This window comes from Canis lupus, chromosome 4 (assembly GCF_048164855.1).
Source record: "Canis lupus baileyi chromosome 4, mCanLup2.hap1, whole genome shotgun sequence".
Taxonomy (NCBI): domain Eukaryota; kingdom Metazoa; phylum Chordata; class Mammalia; order Carnivora; family Canidae; genus Canis; species Canis lupus.
In genome coordinates this window covers 67,236,097-67,257,777 of record NC_132841.1, presented here as the reverse complement: position 1 = coordinate 67,257,777, position 21,681 = coordinate 67,236,097, and the positions used below count along the sequence as shown (strand labels likewise).

At 39.5% G+C, this 21,681-nt stretch overlaps 1 protein-coding gene across 11 annotated transcripts in view; it reads right to left on the bottom strand.

Annotated features, from left to right (window-relative positions):
• The window catches only part of C4H5orf34 (chromosome 4 C5orf34 homolog), a 33,769-nt gene extending 14,697 nt beyond the window's left edge, over positions 1 to 19,072 (bottom strand). For 3 of the 11 annotated variants that reach the window (XR_012030158.1, XR_012030159.1, XM_072824675.1), the window contains exons 1-7: positions 18,696 to 19,072; positions 14,114 to 14,332; positions 13,862 to 13,951; positions 10,641 to 11,287; positions 7,371 to 7,469; positions 5,940 to 6,063; positions 489 to 580 (exon numbers count right to left, since the gene is read on the bottom strand). Coding sequence is in view for 9 of the 11 variants with exons in the window: in XM_072824675.1 (XP_072680776.1) it covers positions 489 to 580; positions 5,940 to 6,063; positions 7,371 to 7,469; positions 10,641 to 11,287; positions 13,862 to 13,951; positions 14,114 to 14,308 (1,247 nt within the window). In the remaining 2 variants the exon portion in view is untranslated. Of the gene's footprint in view, positions 1 to 488; positions 581 to 5,939; positions 6,064 to 7,370; positions 7,470 to 10,640; positions 11,288 to 13,506; positions 13,639 to 13,861; positions 13,952 to 14,113; positions 14,333 to 17,105; positions 17,224 to 18,695 lie in introns of those variants that run through there. The other 8 variants (XM_072824676.1, XM_072824678.1, XM_072824681.1 and 5 more) reach the window with 8 other exon arrangements.
• Between the last annotated feature and the right edge of the window lie 2,609 nt (positions 19,073 to 21,681).

Genomic DNA, 21,681 nt, shown 5'->3' with positions numbered 1-21,681 from the left:
TTAATCCAACAATACACTTTCATGGTTCTGACTGCTAACAGATTACTTAGGAGATTTAAAAAACATATGAACCAAAGTACCAAACTACACTTCGTTTCCTATATACTCTCAGAATCTCTATTATTCTGAGGATAATAAAAGGATGAAAATTTTAAATGTATCATCAAATCCTCAGTTTGATTCCAAGGCACAATAATGATGCACTAACCCAGAGAAAAGGCACTAATTTCCTACCAGTGCTTGCTTGCCATACATGGATGTTTCTCCATATTTAGCTTTAAACTTCAAAGCCAGTACTTAATAAGTACTTATAAGTACTCTTATAAGGATGTGATTACCTTATTTTATAAATGAAGAGACAAGAAAAATTGATAGATTTTACCCAAAACAGATATTTCCACTGTACTTACTCTTACCCTAACCACCAGAAAACGTATCAGGATTCTCAGACACGCAAAACTTGAGTCAGTTGAATGTGAAGAACTTACCCGGTTGCCTGTTTAATTAGGGAATACACAGAGAACAGACTTCCTGGTCTATCAGGAGGAAGGTTATTTACTGAATAAGTTTTCTCTTCTCTCTGAAAATTAATTTAGAATAAAATATCTCAATAATAAATCTTGGCCATTATTACTTAACTATTTTTGATTTTATATTTACATTGTGACAAGGCAAACAGTTATTTTAACTTAAAAGCCCATAAAAGGTATATTTTTAAAGGTATTTTATGCTTTTTCTTTTTCCCAATTTTTTTTTTAAGTCTAGCTTTCCTCCTGGATAGTTATAAAACTTGCATGCTAATACCCTATAACTTACTGCCCACTTTAAGTTTTGGCTATACTTAATATGGCAACCAAATTAATTTTCCTACACATTAGCAGAAAACTTATCATATAAGCCACCTTTCCCCTTTAGACCAAAAAAAAGCTATTTTAATTGAACAAATATATAATTTTATTATATTTATTAACGGAAGAACTACTGCTATAGTTTGTGGAAGACAATATTATTTATAAGCTCAGCTTCTTGAATTAAAAAAAAATTGTCATCCCTTCTGAATTCCCTCTTTCTCAGACTCTTTAATACTTGTGTTTCCCCAAACTTTGTCTTCAGCCTTATTTTTTGATTTCCTGATTTCTTCCCTGGTAATGCTAGCAGGGTTCAAAGTTGTGTTCATAATAAATATAATATCAACAGCTAACATGTATTGAACAGATACTATATGCTAGGTGCAATGCTGTGTAATTTACATGGTTTATTTCATTTACTCCTCAAAACAATTCTTTTTTTCTTAATGTTTTTTTTTTTTTTTTAAGATTTATTTATTTATTCATGAGAGACACAGAGAGAGAGGCAGAGACACAGGCAGAAGGAGAAGTAGGCTCCCTGCGGGGAGCTTGATGTGGGACTCCATCCCAGGACCCTGGGATTATGAACTGAGCCAAGGCAGATGCTCAACCACTGAGCCACTTAGGTGCTCTCCTCAAAACAACTTTGAGATAAGAACTATAAATGCCTATTTTTTTTAGGATGAGGAAACCGAAGCTTGAGGGCTAAGAAGTAGCACAGATCTAATTTGAACCACAAGAGAATACAGCCCATATGTACTTTACCGTCAATCAGAGAAGATGGGCTTTGAAGTTAAGACAACGCGGATTCAAATCACAGGTGTGCCTCTTACTAATTAATGATGGGCAGGTTTATGCAACCTTTTGTTTTTTTTTTAAAGATTTATTTATTTATTTTAGAAAGAGAGAGTATGCGAGCACGCAGTAGGGACTGGCAGGGGTGGGCAGCGGGGGAAGGAGAGGGAGAAAGAGTCTGAGGCAGACTCTGCAGTAAGCAAGAGCCCCAGGCCGGCTTAATCTCACAACCAGGAGAGGAGACCACGGCCCCAGCCCAAACCATTTTTAACAAGAAGCCAGACATGCAAAGAGTTGAGCAAGTAGTAATGATCCCTCAACTCTATACTCCTCCAACATCTATCCTTCTTTTGTATAATTCCTTCTTTAAAATTATAGGTCTAGGGACACCTGCCTGGCTCAGTCGCCAGCCAGAGCATCTAACTCTTGGCCTTTGGGTTGTGAATTTGAGCCCCATGTTGGGTGTAGAGATTACTTACTAATAAAATAAAATTATAGATCCTAGCTCAGCCATGTTATCCTTCAGAAGACTTTCCCCCCAAACTGGGTCAGGTGCCCCTCCTTATGTGATTCCAAAGCACCAAGTTCTTATCTCTACAGAAGCACGCACATCTTGAGTCCTTGTCAATCTTTCCTATTTAAAATTTTAAGTATATAAGTAGCAATACATCACTACATTTTTTTTGGGGGGGGGGGGAGTTAAAAAAAACAAGATTAAAAAATCTTTCCCTACTTTTCCTCCTCCATAAAATCCCACACTCCTCCCCAGAAGTAACCACTTCAGTTCAATTTTTTATTTTGTTTTTTTCTTATAGATTTATTTATTTATTAGAGAGAGAGAGAGAATGAGTGGGAGAGGCAGAAGGAGAGGGAGAATCTTAAGCAGACTCCCCGCTGAGAGTGGTGCCCAACCCCTGGCTCAATCTCACAACCCTGAGATCATTGCCTGAACCAATATCAAGAGTCAGACACTTAAGCTGATTGAGCCCCTTAAGTTCGGTTTTTATTTGCCCAGATATTCCCCTGTGCATTTGTATGTTTATTATATACAGTAATATATCTGGGTTTGGGGTTTGTTTTTGTTCTTTACACAAAGGATACCACTGTACATGTTCTTCTGCAACTTTCCTTTTTCATGGTGTTTGAAGATCTTTTAATCTATGTATCAATATCTTCCTCATTCCTTTAAACTGCTGCACAATGTCCCTATAATCTGACAACACATTTCATTTCACCATTTCTCTACTGATGAGCATTTAGATGGCCTCCAGTTTTTTGCTACTACAAACAGTCCCACATTCCACACCCTTGGACATATTTCTTTGTATATATGTGCTAACATTCTGCTAGGATAGATACCTAGAAGCAGAAGTTCTAGCCAATTTAACTTGATATTATCAAATTGTCCTTCATGAACGCTGAATCAATTTATACTCCAGCCAGCCTGTGCCTGTGAAGGCATCCTTTCCACCACACCCTTGCCCATGGCAGACACTATCGACCTTTCAATAACTTAATGAATGAAAAATGTTAATCAATTTCTTGATGCAAGCAGTAAGGTTAGACATGTTTCCAAATATTAGGAGTTATTTATATTTATATAATATAAATATTATATATTTATAAATACATAAATATATTTATATTATCTATGGCTTGACCACTGTTACTTTTTACTCATTTTTCTATGAGAGGTTTTTGGGTGGGTTTTATTTTTTTTTTGTCTTTCTATTCTAATTTATAGTGTAGAATATTTTCTTGCAGGCTTTTGCTTATCTTTTTGGTTTTATCTAATTTAAGAGAAGTTAAATATTTAACATTTAACATGTTTGAAAACTTACAATAAGAAAGTTTGGTTTCTTGAACACCAATAAAAAATAAATTTATTATTAAAAAAAAAAAAGAAAGTTTGGTTTCTTACACTTAGTCCTTTCATCCATCTGGAATTTATTTTTAAAGTATGGGCTAAAGTAAGAACAATTTTATCCTGAAAAGACAGCCACTTTTTTCTAAATCTCTTCACTCAAGTGGACAGAGGTGGAGTGTTGCTCACAGAGGTCTGAGTGAAGACCAAAGCAGTCGACCACAAAGGCACAATTGGTCTGGACATTTTGTTTTACTCCCAAAGCTCATGTTTTCCCTCCATGATATGTTTGCTTCGGTATAAAAATTATAATTCCGGGGGCACCCGAGTGGCTCAGTTGGTTATGCATCTACCTTTGGCTTAGGTCATGATCTTAAGGTCTTGGGATTGAGCTCCATTTTGGGTTCCCTGCTCAGGGGGGAGTCTATTCTTTCTCTCCCTTTCCCCTCCCTCCCACTTGTGCTTTCTTTCTCTCTCCCTCAGATAAATAAAATAAATCTTTATGAAAAAAATTATCATTCTTCTTCCTGACACTTTTGAGTAAAACTGAAGCTCCAGGAAGATGTCTTATATTTATCTTGTACATTTTCAAACTCCCAATACATAGCAGTCAGCAGCAGAAGTATGCATACTCGCTCTATTTGTTTATTTGTTTACTTAACTGTCTCATACACTACACACACACACACACACACACACACACACACACAATGTAGGTCACACTTATTTCATTTGCTCCTTTGCCTATCTGACTACTAGGCTGTGAACCCTTAAAGGCAGGCGCCCTTCAACCTTACCCAGTGTTTGACAGAGTATCTGATACTCTGCCTAGGAGTGTTCAATTAATATGTATTGAATAAATGAATACTTTTCTACAAATAGACCCAGTGGGGAATATATATATATAGGCACTAAAACAGTAATGAGGGGATCCCTGGGTGGCTCAGCGGTTTGGTGCGTGCCTTCAGCCCAGGGCATGGTCCTGGAGTCCAGGGATCAAGTCCCACATCGGGCTCTCTGCATGGAGCCTGCTTCTCCCTCTGCCTGTGTCTCTGACTCACTCTTTCTCTTTCTGTGTCTCTCATGAATAAATAAATAAAATCTTAAAAAAAAAATAAAAATAAAAATAAAACAGTAATGAATGGAAACATATTTGAGATTTACTTAAAATATAAATAAGGCGTAGAGAGGGCACTGGGAAATATAGATAGAACAAGTGATAAACAATTTATCACTCAAAGTTCCACTCTGTAATATGGAATGTGTCAGCCTGCAAAGCAAAGCCAGATCACTATGGTGATCCTTACTTAAGGGTGGATGTCAAATGTCAGACTGGGAACAAGCAAATTTAGACCATTAACAATATAGCCATATGATTACATTTTGGTCTGAAATGTTAAATATATCATGATATCATGTTATATTTCACTGTTTTCAAAACAGAGAACAATCTTGTTCAATTTTTTCTTTTATTAAAAAAATATATTTATTTATTTCAGAGGGTGGGGAGGGGCATGGGGAAAGGTATTCCCAAGCAGACTCCATGCTCAGGGTGGAGCCCAACATGGGGTTCAATTGCATGACCCTGAGATCACAGCCCAAGCCAAAACCAAGAGTCAGACGCCTAACCGATTGTACCAGCCAGGTGCACCTTGTTCAACTTTCTAGTTATATATAAAGATTTAGGAGTTAAGAGGTATTTTAAATATGCAAACAGTTACGTGGTAGGGGAAAAAAAGAAATGTGCTTTTAATGTGCATATATTAATTCAAATAGGTATACTGATTCAAAGTAATGCTGCTGGTTTTAATGTTTCCTTATTGATCAATTCTATGACATAAGAAGTTTAAATTTAACTTCTGATTTAAACACAAATTGGGGTGCCTGGCTGGCTCAGTCAGTAGAGTGTGTGACTCTAGATCTCAGGGTTGTAAGTTTGAGCTCCACCTTGGGTGTGGAGCTCACTTAAAAATAAAATCTTAAAACTTATTAATTTGTGATTAAAATCACAGATTACTTAGGCAAATAACTGGCAGAAGAGTGGAGGAGGATGCAGTAAGAATAAGGTGGTTAGTATCACTGGGACGATGCTGGCAAAGGGTTATATTAATTCTCCAGACTGCATAGTAGTAAGCAAGCAATATTAGGTAAAAATCGAATTTCCTATATATATTGAGAATTATTTCGAAACAGCTATATACAGGGGTGCCTGGGTGACCCAGTTGGTTAATTGTCTGCCTTCAGCTCAGGTCAAGATTCTGAGGGTCCTGGGATCGAGCCCAGAGTTGGGTTCCCTGCTCGTGCAGAGTCTGCTTCTCCATCTCCCTCTGCCTCTCCCCCCTGCTCATCCTCTCAAATAAAATCTTTAAAAAAGAAAAAGAAACAGCTGTATACAAAAATCTACTTGAGCCGAGATATCATTGTCAGCTTACCTCTTCTGATCCTTCTTGAATGGAATAATATGTAAAATACTTCCCAAGATAAGCTCCCTCTGATTTGAAAACAGATCCATCTCCAGGATAAATCTCTATTGAGTTCACATTTTTATGGGTTAGTCTAAGGAAGAAAAATAATCATTAAAAAACATTTTTTTCTAATTGAGACTAAAACATAAATGAGAGCAATCAAAAAAAAAAAAAAAAGCAAAAGCAAAGTAGTATGGGATTTTGCCCATCCAGCAAAAATGGATAATTTCTACCCAATCACCTAAATTAAAAATAAAAAAAGAACACATAGAATTGACTAATGTAGCTATTTTGACAACGAAGCCTAGTTTCTGGAAGTCAGGCATCTTGTCATCCTGGTATCCCCACTGCCAATCATGGTAGCTGGCACATACTAGTCACCAACCAAAGAAATGCCCATTGCAAAGGAGTTAAATAAACTCCAGAACCTGAAAATAAGTTTATTCTTTAATAATGAAACTAGTAGAATCAATAGCTGATGAATGAGATTAGCCATGTGTAAAAGAAGCCATCCTGGAGAAAAGGTGACTTGATCATACCTGAAGCAGCCAAGAACAATCAAGGTATTAGGTATATAATGTATAAAAACTCCAGCCATGTCAGTTTTTTTTTTTGAAAAATATATGAAGAGAGACGCTTGAGTGGCTTAGCAGTTTAGCGCCTGCCTTTGGCTCAGGGCATGATCCAGGTCCGGGGATCGAGTCCCACATCGGGCTCCCTGCGAGGAGTCTGCTTCTCCGTCTGTCTCTGCGTCTCTCATGAATATAAATAAAATCTTTAAAATATATATATATATAAAAATATATATATATAATATTGTCATAATATTGTCATATATAATATTGTCAGGAGGGCATGTGCTTTCATGTAAGGAGAGCCTAAAGAACAAAATGTTGCAGTGCTCTCCCAGCATTATCTATAATAGTGAAACCCTGAATCTAGCCACTATTAGTATTCTAGTCACCAGAGAGGTATACTTTGTGGTGGTGTAGGGATAATTCAATGGAATAGTGCAGACACAGATGAGCCTCTAATCTTCTCTAAGTCCATGCTCAACAGGCAACATTTTGATGTGACTAATTCAGACAACTAGATCCCTTGATGCTTGGAAGGGGTATCCTATAAATAACTGACATGAGTATTTCATTCACTAGCAAAACTAATCCTTATTGGCTCTGGAGTTGTCACAAAAATCTTGTGAATATGGTTATTGTGAATTAATCACAAGACCCCTATTGTACTAATAAAAGTAAGTTTTGAAACCTATAAAATTTAGAACTATATAGAAGAACAAGGGCCCTGGCCAAACTGTGTCCTTTTGTGGGAGTCTGTCTGCAAGGCTAGTCCCCTCCCCTCTGACATGACTAAAGAGCTCCAACTCCAACACAAGTGCCTTACCGATAAGTTACACCTTTGTACCAGACCACTTTTACTAATTCAGGATAGGAATATTCTTCATCAAACGGTCTCTGTGAAAGTGAATCGCAAAAATCCCATCTGTGGAGGACAAAATACAAGCTATTATTTCTGGTTGTTTGACATAATTATTACCTTGAGAAGTCCATAAAATACTGGCTACTGGAAAAATATTTATTTCTTACTTGTTAGATCAAAGAAAAGTAAAAATATAAATGTGTAAGAAGGAAATGAACATTAATGTTATTTTTCCATGGAATTTAAAAAAATTGCAAATGAAAAGTAAAAATTAATATAAATGTGTAAGGAAATTGAACACTAATCTTATTTTTCCATGGAATTTTCTCAGTTTAACAATCTCACCATTCCATCTCAGCACAATCATACAAATTAACAGTTTTACTAATCTTTATTTATTTATTCATTCATTTTAGTTTTACTAATCTTCAAAATTTAGGATTCAAATGACAAATATTCACTGCAATATTTATGCCACACACACTGGGGATATAACACCGAAAAAAGAAGACAAGGTCACTGCTGTCAGTGAAAATTCCTATCAAGCAGGGATGTGAAATAGAAGACACTGAACACAAAGAGAGGAGAGTTATTGGATGCTGTGGGATTGTAGAAGAACCTAATCCTGTCTGGGGACTTGAGGATAACCACTCCAAGTAGGAAAAGCTTACTCCGAAACCTGGAAATGGGCACACGTTAGTGAGCTGAGATACAGCAGTGCTCCTGGCAGAGGAAAGAGCAGGTGCGGTGGTGAAACAGAGCTTGGACAGGCATTCTAGAGACTGTAAAAGTCCAGTTGAGCAAAAGTATAAAAAGCAAGGGCAAGAGTGCTGAGGACTACCAATGTAAGAAGAGATCAGAAAATGGAAGGCCTGCTTAGCCATGTTTAAAGATAAGGGATTTTAATCTACAGTTAGTGGTAAATTATTGAAAACTGTTCATTTAGAAGCTTAAATCTCTTTCAATGTGTACTTACTATTACTGGAACTTCTGATTTTAACTAGATAATCATGACAAGCCTGAAAATCACTCTCTGGTTTTGCTTTAAATAATAAATATATACTCAGAGACTACCTGGGATCAAAGCCCAATTCTACAAGTACTCGTTATGTGACTCTGCTCAGGTTATTTAACCTTCTTCTACCAAGTGGGGCAATAACAGTTACTTACCTCATGGAATTTCTATGATAATCTAGTAGGTGAAGTACTGAGGTGCCTGGCACATAAACACTCTGTGGCAGCTCTTACCATTACTATCGTACTACTTATAGAAGTTCATGGAACCATTAAGGTGAATGGAATCATTCACCTCTTAGTAGAGGGAAAAGGCTTCTAGCTGGCCTCCAGAAACCTCTCCATGTTTACCACTTTTTTCAAAAATTTTCAGTGATTAGGAATAGTGTAGGGGAGGCCTGCACTGACATGAAGCGCGAGTACGACCAGAGCTTCAATCGCTGGTTTGCTGAGAAGTGTCTTAAGGGGGATGGCTCCGGAGACCCGTGCACCGACCTCTTCAAGCACTATCAGCAGTGTGTTCAGAAAGCAATAAAGGAGAAGGAGATTCCCATTGAAGGACTGGAATTCATGGGCCATGGCAAAGAAAAGCCTGAACTCTTCTTGAACTTGACAGTCACCTTGAAAATAGACTCCTCCAATCAGGAAATTGAGGACACTGGATTTCATCAATTAAGGCCATGAAAATAGCCATCAATTGATGAGTTTAGGAGGGAGTTTTCTTTTCTCCTTGATTTCCTCTCACTTGTAAAAGATGATGAACCATCACTCTTTGCTCTGAGATGATTTCTCACTTGTGCTATGGCATCTTGCAGGAATCTCACCTGCTAAAACTGAATGATTTCTTGGGATTATGGGTGCAATACTTGGTCTAGGATCAGCTTTAAATATCCCTTGTGTGTAAATACTGATAAACTTGTCAGGATGACCAGGGTTGCCTGACCTCTTGAGTTTGCTTCAAAGGACATTAAGTACATTGTACTAGGGTTATTATTATTCATGGAAGCAACTGCTTAGGATTTCTCTTCTCTCAGGGAGCTAAGGCTCTGAAAAGGGATTCCAGCACAACGATTTTAATCAATGCTTGGGGGACGGTTTTATTTTTATATAACAACTTTTAAGATTGCTGGTGGACTGGGTTAGCCAAGAGGAAGACAGCCTTAAGAGTTCCTAGCCTTAAGAAAAGGTGTCAGATTTCTGATTAAGGTATGAAAGCTTGAAGAATGTTGCAGTACACACCATTTCAGAGCTCATAGTATAGTTTAGGAATTAAGATCCTTGGAGTAAAAATGGAAGATCCTAAACTGCAGAGATTTGCTGTTCCCAGCTTTCAGCCCAAGTCAATTAATTAGGTCTACCTATATTATCATAAAACTGCCAAAATGCCGCATCTGGTTAAATGGGACAAGAGTTTGTTTTATTTGCCTTGTGTACCCACCCTGCCCTGCAATGTCTGTAATCATGTAGACAGAATAAATTGTAACATTTAGTTTCCAAAAAAAAGAAAAAAAAATTCAGTGATTAGATTTAGAGTCAGCAAACCAAAGACAGTAGTGGCCTCAGGCTAGGTATGAAAGAAAAGAACCCATGATCATAAACTAGTCAGATCCATGCTCCAGCAACCAATGTAACGGACTCCACAGAGCGGCAGCTGATGCTCCTCTGTGCTCACCACCGGCGCCCTGTGCCATTACTTACCAACTTCAATAATCTATTCAGTGACAGTGCCCTTTGTGGAGTCTAAGCGCCTAGAGAGCAGGGACTGTGTCTCTGTCATCCCTAGAGCCTCTGTGTTTTACAAAGTATGTAGTGTCCAGTCACCCTCCCATCAACACTCAACACTTGGGCACAGAGTAAGAAACATAAGCGACACATTGGCTAGGGAAATTATTTACTATCGGTTATTAGCAGAGTTTTGGATCACTGATGAATGATAGCAGATGGGCAGCCTAGGTGGCTCAGCGGTTTAGTGCCGCCTTCAGTCCAGGGTCTGATCCTGGAACCCCGGGATCGAGTCCCACGTCAGGCTCCCTGCATGGAGCCTGCTTTCTCCCTCTGCCTGTGTCTCTGCCCCATCTCTTTGTCTGTCTCTCATGAATAAATAAATAAAATCTTAAAAAAAAAAAAAAACCTGAATGGTAGCAGATGACTGAGAAAGAAGAGCTTTATGACAAAAAAAAAAAAAAAAAGAAAAGAGAAAAAAAGCCATTCTTCCATTACCTGTGTAGGTGGGGGACAGGACAGCTGAGTAACAGGGCCCTGGGAAGAACAGAAACCTCTTTTCCTCTTTCCTCTGAAATATCAGAAGTTAAAGTTCTACTCTGGGTGATATCTGCATCAATTCCAGACATGCTGCTGATTTTATTATGAAAACGAAGTGCTAGAGACAAAGGATATCTCCACTCCTCTGGACAGGAGGCCACAGGCCAGCACTGCTTCACCCACGTGTATACACATGTGTGTTTTGTACTAGGAAGAGGTGCATCCTCCTTCCCTTCGGCTCCATTTACACAGCTCTTCTTCTGTAAAGGTTCCTTGGATTTCGTGATCTGACAATAGAGCTCATTTTCTTTATTCTTCAGTCTCTGTCTCGATAAACTTCCATATGTACAAATTTTGCCTGCTTTTTCAACTAGTTTATCCTTTCTAGCTTGATTCTTCTTTTCTGACAATACTACAGACGAGTCTGGCTTCTGGCTTACTTTACACAAAAAATGTACTATAAATTCATGCTGCAATTTGGGCAGGCAAAGGTATGCGTGCCCATCTAATGATGATATCTTCACGGTGCCACTCTGCATACATATTATGCCATCATCAGTGTCGCCACTGGGCCATCTCACTTCTGAGAAGTCAATGAAAATACGCTGAGTTGAAGGGAGAAAGAGATGGGGAGTATTTTGTTAGTAGTCCAATGTTTCTGTACATTTGATGCTTACAAATTGTGTAAGAAAACTCCTTAAGTTTTGTGTTTTACTACCTAAAGAGAATGAAAAATAGAGAGCAAGGTGTTGGCCTATATATATTTTTCCACAGAAGATTTGATACTGTTAAGATTATCTCACTTAGAGAGAGAGAGATATAAAATACACACACACACACACACATACACGCGCGCACATACAGATAAAGCTCAGCAGCTGAGCATCTGCCTTCAGCTCAGGATGTGATCCTGGAGTCCTGGGATTGAGTCCCACATTGGGCTCCCTGCATGAAGCCTGCTTTTCCCTCTGCCTATGTCTCTGCTTCTCTCTCTCTGTGTGACTCTCATGAATAAATAAATAAAATCTTAAAAAAATAAAGAATGAGAAAGAAGAAAAAAAATGATCCTGACTATATTTAGTGTTAGATATATTTTTGTTTCAAATGTACAATGACCGGGACGTCTGAGTGGCTCAGCAATTTAGCCCCTGCCTTCAGCCCAGAGTGTGATCCTGGAGTCCCGGGATGGGTCCCACATCGAGCTCCATGCATGGGACTTGCTTCTCCCTCTGACTGTGTTTCTGCCTCTTTCTCTCTCTCTGTTCTCTCATGAGTAAATAAATAGTCTTTTTAAACCCCCCCCCCAAAAAAAACACAAAAAACAAATGTATAATGACCAATAAACTTTGCTTTATTGCCCACAAAAAAAAAGTACAATGAATCAGAGAGAGATTTTTTAGCCCTGCCCAAAAGATTACCTTGAAAAAGAAAAAATGAGGGAAAGCCAGCACTACAGTGTACAAACAACACTACAAACAACCACAATGTATTCTATTAAAAGCAATCATAACCTCAATTGTATGGAACTAGCATAAAAATCATTGACAGAGCATTTCAGATAATAAGGAAACAGAATCAACCATATCTTAAGACATTACATGTGATAACATAAGTTTTTCAAAACAAGGAGGGAATGGGAGAATGACAAGAAATGGTACTGGAATTACTGAATAGCATGTGGGAAACGCTATCTCAAAGGGCTATCAAATAGACTAACATAAGACAACATGTATAAAGTACCTATCCTAGGTAGCACTTGGCATACCTAATACACTAAATAAATTCCAGGTAGCTTAAAGGGCAATATTTTAAAAAACTGAATTACTAGGGGTGCCTGGGTGGCTCAGTCAGTTGAGCAACAGACTCTTGGTGTCTGCTCAGGTCATGATCTCAGGGTGGTGAGCCCTGTGTTGGGCTCTGCGCTTAGTGGGGAGTCTGCTTGAGACTCTCTCCCTCTGCCCCTCCCTCGCTTGTGCAGCATGCTCACTCATAAATAAATAAACCTAAAAAACAAACCAAACTGAATTACTCAAAGGTAAACTGATCTTGACCAATTGCAAATAGACTTGTAACAGGTGCCAGTGCTTGTTGCATCTCTTCATGGAAGATAAAAACAGTAGGTATCATGTAACAGTCTTTTTTTTTTTTTTTAACAGTCTTTTAATCCATTGATCTTGCCAATAGGTAAACATTTCTACTTATATTTATATAAAATCTTAAATTTACAAAAACTAGTGTCAAGAAAGCCTCTTAAACTTAAAGTGCCATTTATGTATACAGATGTTAGTAGAGTGTTCACTGATGGCAAATCTGGCTTGTAAGGATGGTCAGTTAAGAAAGTTCTCCATTCCACAGTTGGATTATCTAATAATCATTCGACAGCATCAGCAGCAAACTATGCAGTTTCAATGAATAAAGTTTCTCGAAAGATAGTGATAAACTATCCCTATAGACTAAGTTACAGCTTACAATTTTTCTTGGCTTCTTTCCCATCATGATGGTAGCGGAAAGTGGTTAAAAGACATAGTCTTCAGAGTCAGCTAGACTGGGTTCAAATCCTGACTACCATTTAGAAAACATCCATGAAGAAAGTTAAGTAAACTCTCTGAGATTTAGTTCCCTTATCTGTAAAAAGGGCCTGATATCTAACCAATATACCTGTTCTGACTGGCTGGACAGACATTCTGACTGGTGTTATTAAATATTTTTAATATCATTCCTAGTTATTGGCACATAATAAATCCTCAATAAATGATAGCTATCATTATTATTATTCATAAAAGTTCAAAATAGAACATAAGCAAAAAAATAAAAAAGCATATACCTGTAAGGAATTACGCATCTCTACTGCACATGAACTGCACATCAATTACTGAAAATGGCCACATAATTTCTTGATTCTGATACCCCTGAGAATCAAGTCACCAATCTGAAAAATTCTGAGTAGGTGCTTTGGCTACAAAGAAAATGGTAGAAAGATGAACTATGTACCTCCTGAGTCTCAATCAATATATACTGGACCAGAACACCCTAGTCTGGTGAAAAAAATATAAGCCTATGCATTCTACAGCAACATGTGTATTCCCAAGTGTCATGAAGAAAAAGATTACATATGAAACTCTGTTTCTAATTACTTGTCCTCAAAATATTACTTATAAAAAAAGCTTTTAAAAAATTACCTTTTTCCTTTCAGAAGGTATGATGCTTTCAGATAAAAAAGGGCAAACAGCAAAAGAATTTCGAAAATCTAGGGCTCGCTGTAGTTGCTCCTACAAAAAGAAATACAAAACATAACCTCAAAATATGTAAAATAATGTGAGAAATCAATTTAAATTGACAGTAATCTGGAATATTAATTACTCTCCATAATCAGACTACCTCAACAATATTCTGGTATCAGAAAGAATTGTTTTTGTGTCACCTTTACTTACTCGGTAAGTGCTAATAACAAAGTGTGTCCTTTGACGAATTCTTTCTGGTTGTTCCAAAGGATGTGCTGAAACAGGAGGTGCCTTTTCAAATAAAAATTCAGAGCCACATGGAGAAAGCTGCAGTCTGGAACCATCAACATATTGCACTTGCACTGAATCATCTTCATAAAGTACCATTCGTACTTCAGCTGCCATGACTGGGTCTACGGATAAGACGTCCTTCACAAGGTAAAGACCGAAGGGAATAGGAAATAGCATAGCACAAATAGTTCTTGTGTACAAAAGTTCTATCATAAAAAATGAATGCATTTTCTAAGAACATAAGCAAGACATATTCCCCTTGCACTTATTTTTGTTTGAGGAAAAGTGATTATTGGGGTACCTGGGTGGCTCAGTTGGTTAAGCATCTGACTCTTGGTTTTGGCTCAGGTTGTGATCTCAGGGTCAAAATCGAGCCCCACATTGGGCTCCTCGCTCAGCTAAGAGCCTACTTGAGACTCTACCCCCCTCCCTTTTCCTCCTCCTCTGCTCCTCCCATGTTCTCTCTAAAATTAAAAAAAAAAAAAATTTAAGTGATTATTTTACTACATACTTTTAAATGATCTGAAATTAACAACCTTAACAGAATACTTTGATTAACCCCCAGGGCTTTACTCCAATGTGGGAAGATAACCTAGAGGAAGAAGAAAGCCCACCAAATTTTAACTGCCTTTATAATAGCTGTAATTCTCCTGAAGTTTAATTTTTGTAAATTATATACTCAGTTAAATCATTTCATACAACAAGCAAATTCCGTCTTTTGTGATAAGAATACAGAATTGTTTGTAATACATGCAAAAGGCAGGCCAAAAGTAACTATTAGGACTGAGAAAAAAGAACACTGAAAATGAAATCCCAATACCTGGATTTTTGTCCCTAGTCCGACATTAAGGAAGTAGTTCTATAGCATGACTGAGCAAGTTAATTAATCTTCTAGTCTAGTGTCTTAGATTCATTCGTATTTCAATGATTTCAGTTTCTTCTTCCACACCTCTAAACTGTTATCACCTATGCTTTCCATTTAGGGATGACTGAAGGGGAATCAGAGGGTTGAGTTCCATTCATACTCCCACTACTTATTAGCTAAATGCCTCAGGTTGTTTGTTTCTTTATTTGTAAAATGGGGCATAGTAACAGAATTGTTGCAAAGATTGAACCAGACAACACACATGCCAGTACCAGTATTGCAATGTTGCTTTGTAAGCACTCAATAAATCTTATGATTCCTTTCTTTCTTTTTTTTTTTAAGATTTTATTTATTCATGATAGATAGATATATAGAGAGAGGACGAGACACAAGCAGAGGGAGAGGCAGGCTCCATGCCGGGAGCCCGACGTGGGACTCGATCCCGGGACCCCAGAATCGCGCCCTGGGCCAAAGGCAGGTGCTAAACCTCTGAGCCACCCAGGGATCCCCTTATGATTCTTTTCTAACACCGACACCATCCTCTGACACTTATCCATCTCCAACTAGAACATCATCCTTTAAAAAAAAAAAAAAAGATTATTAGAGAGAAAGAAAGAGGGTGAGTGGAGGGGCAGAGAAAATCTTCAAGCAGACTCCCCACTGAGTGTGGAGCCCAATGTCGGGCTCCATCTCACAACCTGAGATCACAACATTAGCTGAAACCAAGAGTTGAATGCTCAACCAATTGAGCCACTCAGGTGCTCCTAGGACGTCATCCTTTCTAAGACTTTCCTTTCTAAACACTAACCCATCCCCTTCTAGGACATTATCTCCTACTACTCAGGTGATAACTTTCACCTGACAGAAAAAAAGTAACTTCTCCAGTTTACCCTTCTTGCCTACCAAAAACTTTCTCAGATATAGTTTCCACTCATTGTCTACTTTCTCTCCCATCTGTCTTCAACCCATTGCAATCCAGGCTTTCCTCTACATTTCTTTTTTTTTTTTTTTTTTTTTAAGATTTTATTTATTTATTAATGGGAGACAGACACAGAGAGAAGCAGAGACATAGGCAGAGGGAGAAGCAGGCTCCTCGCAGAGCCCGATGGGAGATTCAATCCCAGGACTCCAGGATCACGCCCAGAGCCAAAGGCAGATGCTAAACCACTGAGCCACCCACGTGTCCCTTTCCTCTACATTTCTACTGAAATTGTTTCACCACAGTCACCAATGTCTTCCTACACCCAGTAGCTTCAGTCTTCATCCTACTAAACTACTCACTCTGTGATAGTGTTGTATACCTTCCTCTGCACTAAACTCTCTTTTCCTCTGCCTTTTATTAAGACTCCACACCCAATGTGGGGCTTGAACTCATGATCCTGAGATCAGGAATCACATGCTTTACTGACTGAGCCAGCTAGGTGCTCCCACCTCTGTGTTTAGCGTGATCATTCTTTTTCACCATTCTCTTAAATCAAAGATTTAAGACCTGAACTTAAAGATTGATTGATTGGTTGATTCATGAGAGACAGAGAGAGAGGGGCAAAGACACAGGTAGAGGGAGAAGCAGGCTCCTCACAGGGAGCTCGATGTCAGACTCGATCCCGAGACTCCAGGATCATGCCCTGAGCTGAAGGCAGACGCTCAACCGCTGAGCCAGCCAGGTGTCCCCTTACCCCCTTTCAATGTATGTAATCAACTACATATGACTGGCCTATACAATATATCAGAATATAAGTAAACATTAAACCATATGGTTTCTCCTAAGGAGATTCACACAATTTTATTATTTCCCCTCTCTAGAAAGCTTCCAAATCCACCTGACTTCTCCCCAGAACTTTAAGAAGCCTGCTAGACCTCTCTTTATGTCCTTGTCCCACAGATAAATCAAACTCAATCAACATGACTAAAATGGAACATCATCACTCTCACCAAAGCAGACTTCTGTAACATCTCCTAATTTCACTTTCACTCTTGTTTCCCTCAAGTCCAGTCTACACAACAGTAGCCAGAGGGATCTTTTAAAATAAAATGAGATAGGAGCACCTGGGTGGCTCAGTGGTTGAGCATCTGCCTTCGGCTCAGGTCATGATCCTGGGGTCCTGGCATCGAGTCCTACATTGGACTCCCTGCAGAGAGCCTGCTTCTCCCTCTGCCTGTGTCTCTGATGAATAAATAAATAAAATATTTAAGAAAAAAAGAGATCTATTGCATCCTGATTCACAATCTATCATTTTGCGCTTAAATAAAATTCCTAACCATGACCTATAACAGCCACACAATCTGGTCTCATCTTCCTATCCAAATGCCATCACTCTTTTCCTTGTTCAGGACACTTTAGCTACACTTGCCTTTTTAATGTCTTTAAAACAAGCTGTTTCCTATCTCAGAACCTTTGTGCTGTTCTTTCTGCCTAGCATGTTCTTTCTCTTGTTTATCACAAGGCTGAGTGTTTTAAGCTTAAATATCATTTCCTCAAAGGCCCGACTTGATCATCTCAATTAAAGTTCTTCCCCGCCACTTACCAATCACTTTTCATCCATTTCATCTTTTTTACTCACGGCATCCATCACTATCAAAACTAATTCTATTTATTTCCTTGCTTGTCTTTTTCCAGTAAGACATACACTCAATCGCACCAGAGACCTCATCTGTCTTATTTACAGTAGTATCCCTGGCATTCAAAAACAATACTTAGCAAATAATAAGAGTGCAATAAATATTTAATGATGAAAGAATAAGTAAGTGGATTTCAAAATTCCTGCTTCTCCTCAATTTGCAATTTGAGTTAATGGCATTTCAGTTAGTAATACTTGACTTTTCACTCTGTTTTCCTCCACACTCCTGTAAGGTGTCTTGTTGATTTCATAGGTTTCTCTTAGGAACCTGGCTCCTTTTCCATTTCAGTCCATCAACTATCCCCTCCATTTCTGCAACTATCTGGGACCTTCCAGTTTCTTCCCTCTCCATTTCCATTGCTGTTACAGGAGGGGGCGCCTGGGTGGCTCAGTTGTTTGCCTTTCTCTCAGGTCCTGATCCCAGCATCCAGGGATCAGGTTCCCTGCTCAGCAGGGAGAACGCAGCTTCCCTCTCTCTCTCTCTCTCTCTGAAATCAAATAAAATCTTCAAACAAATAGTATTGCTGCTATTGGCAACCTTCCACTTTACATCACTTGTTTATGTGTTTTGTTCATTTCACAAGCAATAAGTATGGCAATAAATAAATTTATATTGCATACACACATACATATATAAATCTCAGCTGTCTACTTGCTATTTCAGGAAAAACAGGTTGGAAAACTTGTATTTTCTGATTGCCAACTGGGAAAAGGTTTCTATGTTTGGTCAAGTTTTTAATAAAAAAAAAAAAGTTACTGAGATATAATTGTTATTTATTTAAATAACAGGCAGACACGAGAAACAGTGGAATAGCTAGAGTCCCTGGCATGTCACACACACACAAAAACATAACCTGATTCTATCCCACACTTGAGCTTCATCCGTTTTATTCCTGTCTGTTTCGCCACCCCGTCCATTCCGTCGGTGTTTAACGATCGAAAGCCACAGGTCTGTACTTGACATCAGTGGGAATTCATTTTTCAAAAGGGCAGTATCTAGTTACAGAAAAAGCCTCACCAAAACAACCAGCAACGTCCTGGGCTCACACGGCAGTCCGGGGAGGAAAGTCGTGGAGACGAGGCCAATCAACGGCCCCTTTAATTTGCCAAAACGCTTGAAGCCTGCCCACGACTGCTTCTCCAGGGAGGTTTCTAGAATTTGACAAATTACCAAAAAGTGATGTTTCTTGACGGGAGAAAACAATCACCACCGCAGAGGAATAAGGCCACAGAGAGAGCGTCTTGGCCGAGACGTCGGTCGTGTCAGGGCAGCGGGAGAGAGCGGCGGCGCCGGCTACGAGCCCGCAGAGAAAGCGCAGGAAACCGACGGCGGTTCAAACCTTCCCGCGCCCCGGGGAAGCGTCTTCCCTCCCCGGAGAAAGACCGGAAGTCCCGCCCAGTCCGCGGCCTCCGCTCCGGGAGCCAATCTCCGTCGCGCTCCCAGCGAGGGGCGGGGCCGGAAGTACGGGCGGAGGGCGGTCCCAGTCCTGAATGTGGTTCCTTCCTATTTGGCAAATTTTACTTCCGATGCTCGAGTTGGGACCTGTCCGACCTGGTTGTGATTCGTCCCGGCAGCACCGGCATCCGGCGGCTCAGCCGAGAGCTAACCGCATGAGTGGATTGTAGGAGAGTGATGCTTATTTAAATAATCTAGACAATTATACCCTAATAGAGCTGTAGAAAAACCCCAACCAAACAAAAACTTGGCCAAAGATAAAGCAGTCTTCCTAATTTGGTATCAACTATGTATCTGCCCCCCTCTTTTTCCTAAAATAGCAACTAGCGTGTCTGCTAGATTTATTGTCATTAAGTATTTATGGGGAACTTACTGTGTGCTGGGCACCCTGGGGATAAAGCGGGAGTGAGACCCAGGGTCGGGGATGGGGGCTGGAGCTTAGCCGGAAGGGAAGTGGACAATAATTTGATTACAGTAGTGTTTTATTTTTATATTTTTAATTTATTTATTCATGAGAGACACACACAGAGAGGCAGACAGGAGAAGCAGGCTCCCTGCAGGGAGCCCGACGTGGGACTCGATCCCAGGACCTGGCATCACGCCCTGAGCCGAAGGCAGAGGTTCATCCCCCGCGCCACCCAGGCGTCCCACACAGTAGTGATTGAGTGTTCCTAAACTGAAATACAGAGGCCTGTGAGAGCATGGAGCCGACACACCCGAAGCTGAGGAAGTATCTCCGCCGAAATCCAAAGGGTAAAGAAGTATTAGCCAGGTACAATGTGAGAAAAGTGTTTCAAGCAGAGGTAATAGCCCGTGTTAAGGCCTTGAGCCCCAAAGCTCCTTAAAAAGGCCAGTTTGGGGCAGCCCGGGTGGCTCAGCGGTTTAGCGCCGCCTTCAGCCCAGGGCCTGATCCTGGGGAACCGGGATCCAGTCCCACGTCGGGCTCCCTGCATGGGGCCTGCTTCTCCCTCTGCCTGTGTCTCTGCCTCTCTATGTCTCTCATGAATAAATAAATAAAATCTTAAAATAAAAGCAATGGTAAACTATTACAAGGGCTTAAAATTTTTTTTTTTTTGTTAACATACAGTGCAATACTGGTTCTGGAGTAGAATTCAGTGATTCATCACTTATATACAAGACCCAGCGCTCATCACAAGTGCCCTCCTGAATACCTGTCACCCATCTAGCCCATTCCCTGCCCACCACCCTCCATTACCCCTCAGTTTGTTCTCTATCCTTAAGAGTCTCTTAGGGCTTGTTTCCCGCTCTCCTCCTCCCCTTTTTTCCTATTCCCACTTCCCCGATGTTCATGTTTTCTGTTTTAAATTCCACAAGTGATATATGGTAATTTCTTTCTCTAATTTTACTTAGCATAATACACTCTAGCTCCATCCACATCATTGCAAATAGCAAGATTTAATTTTTTTTATTTCATTCTTTTTGATGGTTGAGTAACATTCCATTGTATATACACACATTTCTTTATCCATTCATCAGTCAATGGACATTTGGGCTCTCTCCATAGTTTGGCTATTGTTGATAATCGGGGCTTTAAGATATTATTTATTCATGAGAGACACACAGAGAAAGGCAGAGGGAGAAGCAGCCTCTAAGCAGGAAGCTCGATCCCAGGACCCCGGGATCACACCCTGAGCCAAAGGCAGACACTCAACCACTGAGCCACCCAGGCGTCCCGATAATCAGGGGCTTTTTAAGCAACGGTGGCAGCATCAAGGAATGGGAAGAAACCTAACTCATTAAATTCATCTCCATTTTTGAAAGTCTAATAAACTGACCTCATCTTATGTAAAATGTAATAAAGGCACCCTCAGATGCCATTTTTGTTGATCAGTAACATCAATTTGTATTACACAGTGCTAACTTAGATCCTATCCTGTTCTCACCTTTTTCCTAATGACTAAGAACCTATCTGTAAACTACTACAAAGGGGTTTTGTGATGCTATTTGTACTTTACAAAGATCCCTCAAACGGATGAGTGAAGAATGGATTGTAGGATGCAAGAACAGATGTGGGGAGCCCAGAAGTCTTGAAAAAGCAACGAGATGGGATTTCAGACTCAAGATTAGACAATGAGGATGGATGGCACAGCTCCAAGAAATATTTAGATCAAGTCTTGGAGATGACTGAACAGGAGTTGAAAATAGTTCCATGAGTTCTGGTTGGAGCAAGTGGACAGGTGGCAATGCTATAACACAGACCCAAGAAAATTTGAGTAACAGCATGACTTCAATTTTATGAGTCATCCTAACAGAAACAAGTTAGCAAAGGGAAACAGATTAGAAACAAATCTGGAGGTCAGTGTCCACAGGTGCTAACTGAAGCTTTAGGAGAGGATTAAATAGCCCAAGGATATAGTGACATGAAAAGAAAATATTGACTGAGCTTGGAGGAACACCAATACTTACAGATTAGCTAAGAGAATCCTACAAACTATAAGGAATAGGGTAAAGCTAGAAAGACTATTCTATTCCAGATGCCTAGAAATTTTCAATTTTGGTATCCCTTGATAGTATCAGATACTGACAA